We start from the raw sequence: 14,642 nt of genomic DNA on the forward strand, positions 1-14,642 counted from the left end.
GTGTGACGTGTGTGTGTGTGTTTCTATGGTGACGGTGATAAGAAAATAGCGATTGGTTGGTGGCAGTGTAAAGGATGCAAAACAAGCGGCACTGTCATAAGCCGTGTTAAGTAGGCCAGACGACTCCAGGATGCCAGAGTGTAAAAACGTGTTGTTATAGTGAGGTAGATTTGTTTAAAATATAAATTTATTTCATTTCAAGTTCATTTTGTTTATATTGTAATCAAAGTTCTATTTAGTTTTGTTCCCAAAGAAGTTTTTCAAGTTATTTCAAGTTCTATAAGTTCAAATATAAATACGCCCACAGCGGTTTAGATGTCTACCAGCATCTAGTGCTATAAGCCAACGACAGTTGACAACAGATTTGAAACCTACTTTTTGCCTAAAGCCTATTTATACTTTTTTTTTTGGTCAAAACAAAATTGGACAGACGGTACGAGAGACAGACAAGTGAAGGAAACTAAATGTGTTTTTAAAAAAATAACAGACACACACTTGACGGATGAAGGCCTAAAGATCGAACTCTCTAGACACTCAAACAAAACCCCCAAAAAGTGCACATGCTTTTTATTCCACGACCGTTGACATAGTCCCTCCGCCAACGTCATTCTTAATTCGTACGTTAATTGAAGTTAATTCATCTAGAATAGGTAGTCTTTACTTGCATAATCACTATATTAAGGAAATAAAGGGGCATAATAGCGTTTTTCTTTTTAATATTCTCTGTGTTGAGCGTTAACTAGTTTAAATTTTGAAAGAAAAAAAAAACAAACAATTTCACTTTACACTGGTAACGGACATCAAAATGTATAGTTTCAAAATAAGAATTATGTGCAACTTTTATAATAAAGCAGAAAATGTTTCAGATAAATGAGAAAAGTCATTGACACATATTGAGATTATTATTACTCGCACATTAAAATTGTAAAGTAAGTCTCCATTCATTGACAGTATTATTATTCAGCTTCTTTTAAATATCTCGTTTTAGATCTATAATTTTAAAATACTCACTACATACAATTATTCTACACTCTTACAGCAACTTGATCTCATGTAATGTTCGTTTTCCGACCTTGCGATCCACAGGGCAGATAATGTGCGGGTTATCCGTTTTCGTGACCCACGGCTATCGAGGGTGTCATGTGGCCAGCACAATGACCAACCGCCTTTACTTTTCCCCTTTCTCATGTCAGGTACATACTAGAACTGGGCGCTCTCGGCCGCATAATTAAATTTAATGAACGATAGCGTCCATGCTTAATGAAGTCCACATGCGACGGTCTGCCAGTATGTTACGTCATATTTACAACCTGAAAGTGTTACTTTTTTTTTTTTACTTTCAACGTTCAACTTTTTGTTTCTTCTGTGTGTCTAGTGCTATGTTTTGTTTCAGCCTATGCAACTCAGGTATATACTCAAATAAAAAAAAAGAATTATAATAATAACTGTATTTAAACAAAAAAAAAAAACGGAGAAATATTGAAAAATGTAAAGTATATTCAATTTGTATAGGCTCTATCAGTTAGGAACCAGACTTAAATTTTTACACAAAACAATTTAACGATTCTTATCCTATACTCTTAAGCGAGCAATTCTTGTATGTATATATATATATATATATATATATATATATATAAATTTTATTTCGAAAACGGCTCTAACGATTTTCTTTAAAATTTCACGGTATGTGCATAATAGTGAGAAAAAAATTCTCAACTCATTGGCCATATTGGGAAAACTCGAGATCGACCGTTATATCGGTTTGAAAATGCCTCATTATCGAAAAATTAAGTTTGGCTAGAATGTTTTATGAATGAAAATTTTCCATGACGTAAACGGGAAAAACGCTGCTTACGTCACTAGGCTTACCGCAGTACACTAAATTATTTCTTTGCAAACAATAACGAGTTTTAAAGGATCAATAGACCTAATTAAACATTTGCGCACCATCTTATTGTAGATTGATTTATTATAGAACTATGAAAGAAAAGTAATGAAATTAAATGTGCCGATATATAGTTATTGTGCTTTAAGTGCTTAATAAGTTGTTTACACTTTAATTGTGTAGAGCGGTGTAGATACCTTTTACTTTGTTGTTTATTTTGCTGGTGACCTCCAGCTGTCTCGTCCTGAGGCCCCATGCAATCAGGTGCTCTCTTCTATGTCAGCTAAGTCAAGTTTGCGCCATAAGCTGGTCTTTTAAGGGTTTCGGTGTTACGTCGACCACTTTTTAGCTGACCAAAAAAGACTGCCTTTGGCATGCGTTCGTCTGAGATTCGTCTCCCATACAGGATACTGTTCTGTCCAGCGTAACTGTCGGACTTAAAGAATTCCCTCTATACAAAGGCCGCGGATACACATTTGAGACCAAAAGAAAATTTGCTGCCGAGGACAGACGCAGACGCTAAAAGAAAATCTTAATCGAGCACCGCGGACAATGGTTATGCTTGCCCTGGATGTGGCAAGATATGTAGGTCACAGCTGCAATCCTCATTAATTTTCGGACTCTAAGACAAGCCTTATTATTATTATTATTTTGCTGGTGAATTATTACCATGTGTTCATGCCTCAGTGTCTACCTCTCCTGTACCAAAACAAAGGAAATGGTCATAACACAGCTTCTTTACGCCTTACTTGCTCACACTAAACATGATATCCAACGAGTCAACGAGTTTGAGTACACTGCAGCCTCTTTTGATTTAACTATAAACTTCGGTAAAAAGCTTGGAGTTAGGGCCAGGAGAGATCTGAATGGATGGATGTGTAAAAGCAGGCCATAGCACCACTAGGATGGATGGATGGTAAAAGCCGGTATGAACTTCCTATAGTCCGACAGTCAGGCTGGGCAGGGCACGTATCCCGTATAGGTAACGAGCATATTGTTTGGCGTAACAGAGGTGCCCCACGGAAACGTTTCTTTAGAAAACTAATGCCATGATTTAAGTCTAATAAGAAAAAATGCGCCATTTTACTTTGTCACTAAGTGCATGTTTTACCATATAACGTAGAGAAGTTACATTGCAAAGACTTTCTTCCAAGCCAATAATAGTAAGCCTACAATAGTTTTACGCAAAAGATGGATTGTAAAAGTATAAGACGGACGTGAGCTGTAGTTTGTCTAGACTGTAGGAGGACTTAAAAGACTTTAAATTTAATCGACATGTACAATTAGGCCTACAATTAGAACTAACAGAACAGATTAGTAGTCTTTATCCGATCGTTCATTTTCGTAATTACAAGAATATTCCCAAAATGATTTCGGGTATATAACCTTCCAAAATTATTTAACAGAGCGAGGTTCGGCCACCTGGTACAAAAATATTCTCAAAATGACTTCGGGTATATATCCATCCTTAACAAATTATTCATCCGAGCGAGGCTCGGTCACCTGATATTTATAGAACTATGAAAGAAAAGTAATGAAATTAAATGTGCCGATGTATGATTAGTTATTGTTTTAAGTGCTTAATAAATTGTTTACTCTTTAATTGTGTAGAGTGGTGTAGATACCTTTTACTTTGTTGTTTTTTTTGCTGGTGACCTCCAGCTGTCTCGTTCTGAGGTTGCATGCAACCATGTGCTCTCTTCTATGTCAGGAAAGTCAAGTTTGCGCCATAAGCTGGTGTTTTAAGCGTTTCGGTGTTACGTCGCCCACTTTTTAGCTCACCAAAAAAGACTGCCTTTGGCATGCGTTCGTCTGAGATTCGTCTCCCATACAGGATACTGCTCTGTCCAGCGTAACTTTCGGACTTAAAGAATTCCCTCTATACAAAGGCCGCGGATACACATTTGAGACCAAAAGAAAATTTGCTGCCGTGGACAGACGCAGACGCTAAAAGAAAATCTTAATCGAGCACCGCGGACAATGGTTATGCTTGCCTTGGATATGGCAAGATATGTAGGTCACAGCTGCAATCCTCATTAATTTTCGGACTCTAAGACAAGCCTTATTATTATTATTATTTTGCTGGTGAACTATTACCATGTGTTCATGCTTCGGTGTCTACTGTCCTGTACCAAAACAAAGGAAATGGTCATAACACAGCTTCTCTACGCCTTACTAGCTCACACTAAACGTGATATCTAGCGAGCGGTCAACGAGTTTTGCTTACGCTGCAGCCTCTTTTGATTTAACTATAAACCTCGGTAAAAAGCTTGGAGTTAGGGCGTGTTGATGGAAAGCCCAGGAGAGATCTGAATGGAGGGATGTGTAAAAGCAGGTCATAGCACCACTGGGATGGATGGATGGCAAAAGCCGGTATGAACTTCCTATAGTCCGACAGTCAGGCTGGGCAGGGCACGTATCCCGTATGGGTAACGAGCATATTATTCGGCGTAACAGAGGTGCCCTACGGAAACGTTTCTTTAAAAAACTAATGCAATGATTTAAGTCTAATAAGAAAAAATGAGCCATTTTACTTTGTCACTAAGTGCATGTTTTACCATATAACGTAGAGAAGTTACATTGCAAAGACTTTCTTCCAAGCCAATAATAGTAAGCCTACAATAGTTTTACGCAAAAGATGGATTGCAAAACTTTAAGACGGACTTGAGCTGTAGTTTTTCTAGACTGTAGGAGGACTTAAAAGACTTTAAATTTAATCGACATGTTCAATTAGGCCTACAATTAGAACTAACAGAACACTAAAACAACTCTTCAGATTAGTAGTCTTTATCCGATCGTTCATTTTCGTAATTACAAGAATATTCCCAAAATGACTTCGGGTATATAACCTTCCGAAATTATTTAACTGAGCGAGGTTCGGCCACCTGGTACAAAAATATTCTCAAAATGACTTCGGGTATATATCCTTCCTTAACAAATTATTCATCCGAGCGAGGCTCGGTCACCTGATATTACAAAATAATAAGAGCAATTAGCTATTTATATTGGCGCGATACGTGTTATAGAAATACTGATATTGTGTCCATGGGTTTGAGTCCTATCCATGTGTTCATCTAGTCGTGAATGTTCATTAGAGACTTGAACTCTGCTAAGTCATTGGTTTTATTGCCTTTTACCCGTCCCATGTTCTACTGGTTGGCACTAGGTTCAAATACATTGTTTTATACATGTCCTACTTCCTAACTGTATGTCCTATTTTGAGTGGTATAACACCTAACCACACCGGCAGGGTCAGACCAGGTCAAGGGCATCCTTAAGGCCTTTTGGACATACTTTTTCTCCCGTTTCCCTATCTCGGATCAAGTTGAAACTCTGCTTTAATTATTCATTTGTACTTGACAAGACAAGAAGCAATATAAAAAAAATAACCAGTTAGTTTATTAATTATTGGTGATTAATTATTTTGTTTGATATTGAAATAAGGGGAATAACTGCTATTTAATGAGAGATATGGACGTATATATGAATTTTGCCCCTATTAGGTTTTGACAAGTTCTTTCTCCAACTTTCCATTCTAGGGACAAAGTGAATTTTTGCATAACTATTCATAGTCGATTACAATACACGAATCAACCAAAAAATTAACCAATTAATTAATCAATTAGTACTAATTAATTAATTTTGTTTTATATGGCAAAAAGGTAGCTAAACCCTGCCATTTAATATATACGGCAGTGACTAGCGGTTCTTTTCCTTATATAAGCTTTCTTGTTAAAAACGTAAAATATTTTCTATTGCTTGTTTAATTAATCTATTCCAAAGCATTGTAAACATATATTACATATACATTAAAAAGTTATACATAACTGACAGTAGACCTTTGCAGTTCTCTGCCTACCAAATCTTTGTTGGAAGCACATATTATATGCATAAAGAGAGTCCCTAACCGTGTAGATTATACATCAAGGATAAAGAGATTCAACTTAAGGCCTTCACCTTCGCCCCCCCCCCGCCCAAAAAAAAATGTTCACGTGATTTTTTAAAGTTTTAAATTTTGTATTTTTTTTTCCACTATCTACATACTTCTTAACTGTATATCAGCTCAGCCTAGATAGTATTCGAAAATTACGTTTGATCATAAGCATTAGGGCCCCATATTGATCAAATAGCATAGGGCCCCATATTGATCAAATAGCATTAGGGCCCCATATTGATCAAATAGCATTAGGGCCCCATATTGATCAAAAAGCATAGGGCCCCATATTGATCAAATAGCATTAGGGCCCCATATTGATCAAATAGCATTAGGGCCCCATATTGGTCAAATAGCATAGGGCCTTATTACATCTAAATCGAGTCCTGTCCTCCCCCCCCCCACCCCCAGCATAAATAACTCACCGCCCATGTGGTCCACAGTTAAGATCACATTTCTCATTGCACAGTTGACCTTTCCAGCCGGGGTCACAGAGACACTGCATGGATCCGATGTCGCAGTATCCATGGATGCACTCAATGGAGCCGAAGCACTCACGCTCTGCCTTGGACCGCAGATTGGGATCAACGGTACTGGTCGGCTCAGTAGTTGTGGTGGAGTCATCTGTAGACACACAATTTTATGAATGTCACAGACTGGAATATATTCTCACTACCCAGACAGACAAAAGACATTCAATAAATGAAAAACGTGGAATGAACCAGATCTTTTTTTTTTAAATGTATTTACAAATCTTATATTAACTCCCTTTGTCTGACTGGTACAAATCTTATATTAACTCCCTTTGTCTGACTGGTACAAATCTTATATTAACTCCCTTTGTCTGACTGGTACAAATCTTATATTAACTCCCTTTGTCTGACTGGTACAAATCTTGTATTAACTCCCTTTGTCTGACTGGTACAAATCTTATATTAACTCCCTTTGTCTGACTGGTACACGTTATTTATCACACTCCCCCTTTCTCGGATCTAATTATACATTGTTACTAACAAAGTATGAATCAATATAAAAAAATTAACCAATTAATTAATTAGTGGTAATTAATTAGAGGTGCTTTGTGCTGACCACACGACACCCTTGTTAACCGTGAGCCACAGAAAAAGATGACCTCTACATCAACTGCGCTATAGATCGCAAAGGGGAACTTTAGAACTTTTTTAAAATTAATTAATTTAGATATCTCTCAGTTCTGACAGATATGGCCATAAATACAGTTCTTGCCCTTAGATAAGCTTGGTTTTGAGAAAATAAGTAGGCCTAGTTTTTTGTTATTTAGTTTGTTTTATTTATAAAATAACATGATATATATATATAGAGAGAGTGATGCCTTGTGGCTGTAAGGTATACAATTCTTCAAAGGATTTTCTCTGTCTTAATACTGTTACAAACTAATGGTTGTCACTCACGCTGTCATTCAACACCACTCTACCTAGATAACAAAACCTGTACTCACCTGGACCCTTCATCACACAGCCCACGTCCGGCACGTACTTCGAAGTGCTGTTGCACAAGCAGATGGCCTGGTTGGAGGTGCTGGTCACGCATGTCCCCTCGGGGACACACTTGCTGGGGCACAGGTCCTGACAGAAGAGCCCTGCCCACCCCTCGTTGCACTTGCAGCTCATACCTGTAAAACAAAGCGACGATAGTCAATAGTTAGGGTTCAGGTGACAGGTAAATATGTCATTGTAGTTAGGTACTAGGTGTGATACATCATGACATTGCCTTGTTTCAGTGTGGCTCCACCATGAGGGGTAGCATTTTAAACTAATGGATCCCAAACTGTGCACTGAGGTTCTATATAATTCTAAATCTGTCAAAAATGGTCACTGGTTAGTGAATATGTTCCTAGTTATGTCACAATTAATTACAACTAAGTGGACAGCGATCTTTAAGTTTAAGTATTTTATTCTCTCTCTCCTTCGCAGACAGACAGACACACATACATACAAAGAGGTTGAAAAAAAAAAAACAAAATAAAGAAACAAAAAGGAAAAGAAAGAAAGAAAGAGAGGAGAGAGAGAAAAAGGAAGCCAAAAAAATGTAACCAAGTAGGAGAAAGGGAACAGAGAGAGAAGGGATAGAGCAGGCATGTCAAACATAGTATTTGCGGGCCGCATGAACCACTTTGCATGCGGCCAGCTTCGCCACCTGAAGAATTATCACCAAAAATAACCGTTACAAACAACTTCGTAGAACTTAACTAAGTATTCTTTGATGATCAGATTTTTTTAAAACAAATAATTTTACGGAAATTTATTTTAGATTGAACTAGATGTGGTAATTTCATTTATTTATTAACTTCGAATCTTTCAAGTACTCTTTTAGGTTTAATGTTGATCTGTTAACTTTGTAATTATTATTAATCGCTATCAATTTTATTCGTTCCTGTAGCTAAAATCATCGCCAATTTTCAATGTTTCTGGATGACATTGGACACGAATTTGATGGTGCTCCCTACTACACACAAGGCCGCTGGCTCTCCTATCATAAAGAATTGAAGAGATTTTTTGCACCGCGTGAGGACAAACTGACGAATGGGTTCAGGATTTGTCATTGGCAGTTGATCTCATTGGTCACATGTAAGACTTGAATTTGAAACTTCATGGTAAAGACAAAATTGTCACAACTGTGTGATGATGTGAAGTGCTTTTAAGCAAAGTTACGACTGTGGATAAATAGGAAGAGAAAACCTTGTCCACTACTAAACGTGTCTGGAATTAAAAAGATGAAATACGGCTGCAACATTTGATAAATGTGATATTAGATGCTTTCAATGACTTTCGTTGTTTGTATCTCCATTTTCATTTGCACCCGAAAATGCTGCTGGTAATGTGCAACTAGAGCTGATAGATATGCAGTCCGATTTTTGTTGAAATCGAAGTATATAGAAGTGGCTGTGCCAAAATTGTACAGTTATTTACCTGAACGGTACGTTGAATTGCGGAAATTTGCAGCTAGAATTCTTGCTATGTTTGAAAGAACTTATCTCTGTGAGCAGTTCTTATTATAATGAAATCTACAAAAGCACCGCACCGCTCGAGATTAACTTGATCAAAATTTGTCATCAGTGAACAAAGTGTCAGTGACAAACAAACTTCAACCTGACATTAATAAAATTGTATCCCAGAAAAGATGTCAAGCATCATAACACCGAAAATAATGCGTAATCATAGTAATTTTTAACTAGCAGAATTGCACTACAAATTTATCTAACAAAGGGACAGCTATTCCATTATTATTGTATTCTATTGTATTGTTTCTAATTTACATAAAATTAGTAGGCTATGTTTTAAAATGATTTTTGGCTGCGGCTCTTCAGGAGTTTTTAGTGTGGCCCATACACCTTAATGAGTTTGACATGCCTGGGCTAGAGAAATAAAGAAACAAGAAAAGTTACGAAGAGAGGGAAAGAAAGATAAAAAAAATAGTAAGAGGAATTGTCTAAAAAAAAAAAGTAAGAGGAATAGTCTTAAAAAAGTAAGAGGAATTGTCTTAAAAAAAAAAAAAGTAAGAGGAACTGTCTAAAAAAAAAAAGTAAGAGGAATTGTTTAAAACAAACAAACAAAAAAAAAAAAAGTAAGAGGAATTGTCTAAAAAAGTAAGAGGAATTGTCTAAAAAAGTAAGAGGAATTGTCTAAAAAAAAAGTAAGAGGAGGGAGGCAGAAAGAGAACGAAAAAAGAACATGTTTATTAAAAGAGGAAAAGAAAGACAGAGAGAGAGAGAGAAGAGTTTCAAAATGTCTGTACCTCCAGTGCAATAACCATTGACGCACACAAATCCTGGGAAACACTTGGCCTCTAGTGACTCTAATGTCGGCGGGGCCGCGCTCCCTTGAGGACCCGTGAGGTTGGCCAAGTGACGACAAAGCAGAGACGTGTTCCAGGTGGGCGTCGGGGTGGCGGAGGGCATCGAGGGTGTCGTGGTCACTGGAAGGGCATCACTGCTGGCCACCTTACCACTGACGATAGCCTGGCCCACAACAATTCGCTGAGTTGAGCGCGTGGTCTGTGGTTCCGAATAGCTAACCATTACTCCCAGGGTTATTACTGCCAACAGTACAGCGCCCATGCTCACACCTGGAAAAGTTGCAATGAAAGCTACTCAATAGAAAATAAAGACAGAATATTTTATCTCGACTGCATTACCGTAGCTGGTTGATGCCCCCGTGTTGAAAGGAATTCTCGGTTAGATTAGCAGCGTCAAACAGCTAGTCCAACCGAGACCACTAGTTGTAGAAGTCCTCAACAATGAATGGCATCGTCACAACCTGTGGGCAGTTTATACCAATAGCTCGTTGACACGTCGTGCAAACCTCCCGTGGACGGCGTGGGATGGCAGCAGGCAGGGTATGAACACGGGACCATCGAGACGACCCAGATACAGATCCTTGCGTATTATGACTCATCGTTGTGCTGGCCTAAAAAAAAAAAACACGCTCGTTATCCGTTGCTCTTGAAACAGTGGAGACCTAAGTAAGCCTACTACTTGTTCTGGAGGACTACACATAAAGACGAACGTGAAATAAAAAAAATATATAAAAATAGTTTTAAGAAGCTAACATGGGAAGACCTCCATTGGACACGTAGACATAGCTTTAAACAGCGAATACTTTTTTTTACAAAGCACATAGCAACTGTTTGGACACGTTAGGACTTAGGCGCGAAAAGTTATTTGTTTCATCGAAAGAGTAAAGATTTTGACTTAGCGACAGTGACGCGACTAGGAGAAAAAAAAAGAAGACTAGGATTTAAAGTGAAACAAAAAGTAAACACAGAATACTCTTGGCAGCTTTTGGTTTTAGTTTCTGGAGTAGATATTGAGCTATGCGACATTCCATGGTTCCCTTTATTACGTAGCAAACGCCTTTGTTAGACAGCGTTCTTCAGCGTCGATTTGTTTTCTACATTGCTGACAATTCACCAGAGTTATTTGGTTCTTTGAGTATTACCTCCGCCTAGACATATCTGGACAAGACACAGCGCGGAGACGCCTAACAGCTCACTCTGTCTGTCAGTCTGTCTGTCTGGGTAGATGAATTTTTTTTAAAATTTGTACTCTCACTTACCATTTCAATTTTACACAATCAGTCATTGTCTAAGTCTAAGACAACGCATGAATCAGTAAAAGAAATATTTAAAAAAAGTTAGTTAATCAATTAGTAGTAACTCTTTAGTTTTGTTTTATATAGAAATAAGTTAGAAAAATCTTGTAGTATTGAAATATATGGCAGTGATTATGCGGTGCTTACCCTTATAGAAGCTTAGTTTTTAAAAACGTATAAACCTTCTATTGCTTGTTTTTATCTCACTCTAGTAAATAGTAAAGTAAAGTCATCTGTTTCTGTGTGGCACACGATAAACTAGGGTGTCATGTGGCCAGCACAACGATCAACCACCTTTATTTCTCGCCAACTAATGTCAGGCACCCATTAGAGCTGGGTGGACACCGAGGCACCCTAAAATCACAGAAATCAAAATCCCAGTCTTCACCAGGATTCGAACCCGGAACTCTCGCTTTACCACTCAGCCACCGTGACTCCCTAGTAAATAGTAATACTTCATAAAAAAATTAGTAGTTTTTACTGTCTGTTATTACTTATTATTATTATTATCTTTACATTTTAAAGAAGTACTCTGTTTATAGCAACGTATATAAAAAAAAAGACAACTGTAACAGACTGATATTTTTATTTTAAAAAAAAATTAAAGCATGACCCATAAAGCTAAAAATAGATTTCTAATCCCTGACAAGACTTCCGCCAGGAAATGTACCTTTTTAACACCACGTGATTACCTAGCTGTCACAGAGTGCCACTTACTGTGAAGGTCATACGTTTGGAGGTTTTGGGAGAAAACACAGCACCTTTTAATGGTCGTGCCGATTTGTTAAAATCCTCTCTGGCAACGTGTGTAAACCAAAACATTTTTTTTTTGGCTTTTATCTCATTTTGATGTTATTGAGTTGGTGTTTACACCAATTTAACAAACCAAATCTAAAAAAAAATTAATAGACAATACCTCCTTTATGAAGCGGATGACTGTTTCGTAAGATTGAATAATATACTCTTAATAACTAATTGAATGGTAGATATAAAAAACAATAGAATATTCTCTACCCAACCCTAATTCAACATCTTCAACAATAAAATCCTGGTTAAGAGAATATATAAATCTACCCAGAGTCTCAGAGTATATAAATTCCAATGATACGCCTCGATGTGAGCCAAATGTTCCTGAACATGACTTTACTCTTATAGGAAGAGGGCCTACATTCGGAAATAGGCGTTCAAGATACAGATTTTCTAGTCCTCAAGCCAAATTTAGTTTTGTTTAATACTTTGAAATATTATAACGGTCAAACTAGAGTTTGGCCAAAATAGCTAGTAATTCTTTTACCAAAGATATACATTAACTGTCAAATCTCTATGAAAATCCTAAGAGCCGTTTTCGAGAACCGTGTCTACCCACCCAGAATTTTGAGCCCAAAAATTTGCAAGCTGAAAAGAAGAATTGCAAAAATAAAACATGAAACAAGCAATTGTTTTAATAGCATTGTCTATTAGAAGCACATACAAGTTAATTACTTTATACATTCCAGAGACTAAATAGGAAGAATGTAGACTTTAATGACCGCTTTAATTTGAGCTATAAAGTAACAAAGAGCATGCATGTAGTCTTAAATGACTTCAAATCCACAACCAATCTTTGGATGTTTCTTTGTATACGTTTCGGATGTTAATTCAGTTCAAAGTGTACAAATTATGACATCCTAGTCCAAAACAACTCACAGGGCATTGGCAGCTGGAAGGATTAGAACCCGGGTCCATCGGGACGCAAAATCAAGGCGCATATTACACGACCAGGTAACCATCCAATAACCGGAAGTCTTATAGTCTGTTCAAGAAAAGTATTTTGTGATCAAATCTAAATTGTGTTGTTTTTTTTTTTACTTTGAAAAACTATAACGGTCAAACTAGAGTTTTCCCAGTGTGTTCAACGAGCTAGTAATTCTTACCCAACAATATTCAGCTACTGTCTCATTTCTAGGAAAATCGTTAGAGCCGTTTTTGAGAAACCTGTCTACCCATGAGGTTCCAGGTTTCACCCACTCCTAATGTGTGACTTGAATAGATGTATTGTGAACTATCTCTGCTGTTTGTGCCTACATGAATGTCAACATGGTCGTGTGGTGTAAGGTCTTGAAGATGGTGACGGGTTCAAACCCGCCCGCCACCATGATCTGCATTTCTCTTGGGAGGTTTGGGACAGGTCTTCATCATCGTTATTTCTTTAGTAGCCTCAAAACTTAACGACTTTGGTTTGTATCCGTTTGCCAGGCTCTGATTTTAATTGTTTCCGTCACGGATCAATGAAACTGAGGTCAGATACAGGCTAAACTTGTCTTATTGCTAGATGTTATTGCCAGGTTTCATCGTTTCACTGTACAAGTCAAAAGTGAGAATAAGATAAGATAAGATAAGATAAGATTGTATTGATTCACATCTTTGTATTTCGATAACAGTTGAAAGATATTGAAGAAAATGTAATTCTGCAATGCTAAAAAGCGTAAAAAAAATTTCATATACTTAAAAAAACAACCCAAAAGCTGATCCAAGACTTTCTTTACTCTGTACACCGGAGACACCAGAAATGTTGCTATTTATAGTTTCTCTGCCATGTCTACACATTTCTAATTTACGAAACAGAAGACGAGGCAGACTGAGAAAGCGATGGGAGGACAACATAATGAATGGACGGGCCTGCCATTGAAAGAGGTTCTAAACAAGGCGAAAGACAGGGAGGAATGGAGAAAGACGGTCGACGAGTCTTGCATGGTGCCCCAACGGTCCAACAGAGTAAGGGATAGGTAAAGGTAAGGAAAAGGTAAAAGTATAGTTCAAACCGGCTAATGGAAACACTGTTTAATCGAATGAGCCGAATTGCAATTTACAGAAACCTTTATGTAATATTTTGACATGTTTTGGTTATCGTTCCAGCCAGTTATAAGAACCAATATAATAGCGTCACTGTGTGATCCTAACCAGAATGAACACGTACTTTTACAAAGCTTATGTCAAGTTGTCAACTCACTATGTCTGTACGTCTGTCTGTCTGGTAGAAAGTGTGTTCACGTTATTTCTACCACAACCATTCTCGGATCAAGCTGAAACTTCGAACGATTATTCATTGACATAGACAAGATATGAATCGATAAGAAAGTAATCAATTAGACAAGTGATTAATTGTAATTAATCATTTTGTTTAATAGCATTAAGGGAGACTAATACTTCAATATTCACAGATATGGCTAAATTTGTTGGGTTTAATCCACTTAATTAATTGTTAATGCCCTCCCACAGGCATTCTCCGATAAGGCTGATACTTTAATACAATTATTTATTGTAACCAACAAAACATGAATCCATAAAAAAAAAAATGCTCAATTAGTTTTTATTTATTGGTAATTAACTATTGCGTTTGGTATCGAAGAAGGGAAATAACTTGCACATTAATTGTATACATATTGAGCGGTGTAGTTCTTCCCCTTTAGATAAGCTTTTTTAAAATATATATTTCGCTTGCAAATTCCGGTAAACACAAAGACACATAATGATGTTCATATGTACCCACACACTTCAAAGAAAAAAATGCGAAATGGAAAGTAAAGATCTATTTTGACAATGCATTACCAAACTAAAACTTCTACATGGCATTGTGAGCTGGGGACATTTATTTGTCATAAGTCATACTTCTGAATATGCATAACATTAATGCTAAGAATATGTTAATAGAGTA

At 37.1% G+C, this 14,642-nt stretch overlaps 1 protein-coding gene across 3 annotated transcripts in view; it reads right to left on the bottom strand.

Moving 5' to 3' along the window:
• The window catches only part of LOC106062301 (uncharacterized), a 46,681-nt gene that overhangs the window by 22,003 nt on the left and 10,036 nt on the right, over window positions 1-14,642 (bottom strand). For all 3 annotated transcript variants that reach the window (XM_056030589.1, XM_056030587.1, XM_056030588.1), the window contains 3 exons: window positions 9,594-9,923; window positions 7,297-7,470; window positions 6,245-6,443 (listed from right to left, as the gene is read on the bottom strand). In XM_056030589.1, coding sequence (XP_055886564.1) covers window positions 6,245-6,443; window positions 7,297-7,470; window positions 9,594-9,915 — 695 coding nt within the window. In that variant the 5' untranslated portion in view covers window positions 9,916-9,923. The remainder of the gene's footprint in view (window positions 1-6,244; window positions 6,444-7,296; window positions 7,471-9,593; window positions 9,924-14,642) is intronic.

Source organism: Biomphalaria glabrata, chromosome 5 (assembly GCF_947242115.1).
Source record: "Biomphalaria glabrata chromosome 5, xgBioGlab47.1, whole genome shotgun sequence".
Lineage (NCBI taxonomy): Eukaryota > Metazoa > Mollusca > Gastropoda > Planorbidae > Biomphalaria > Biomphalaria glabrata.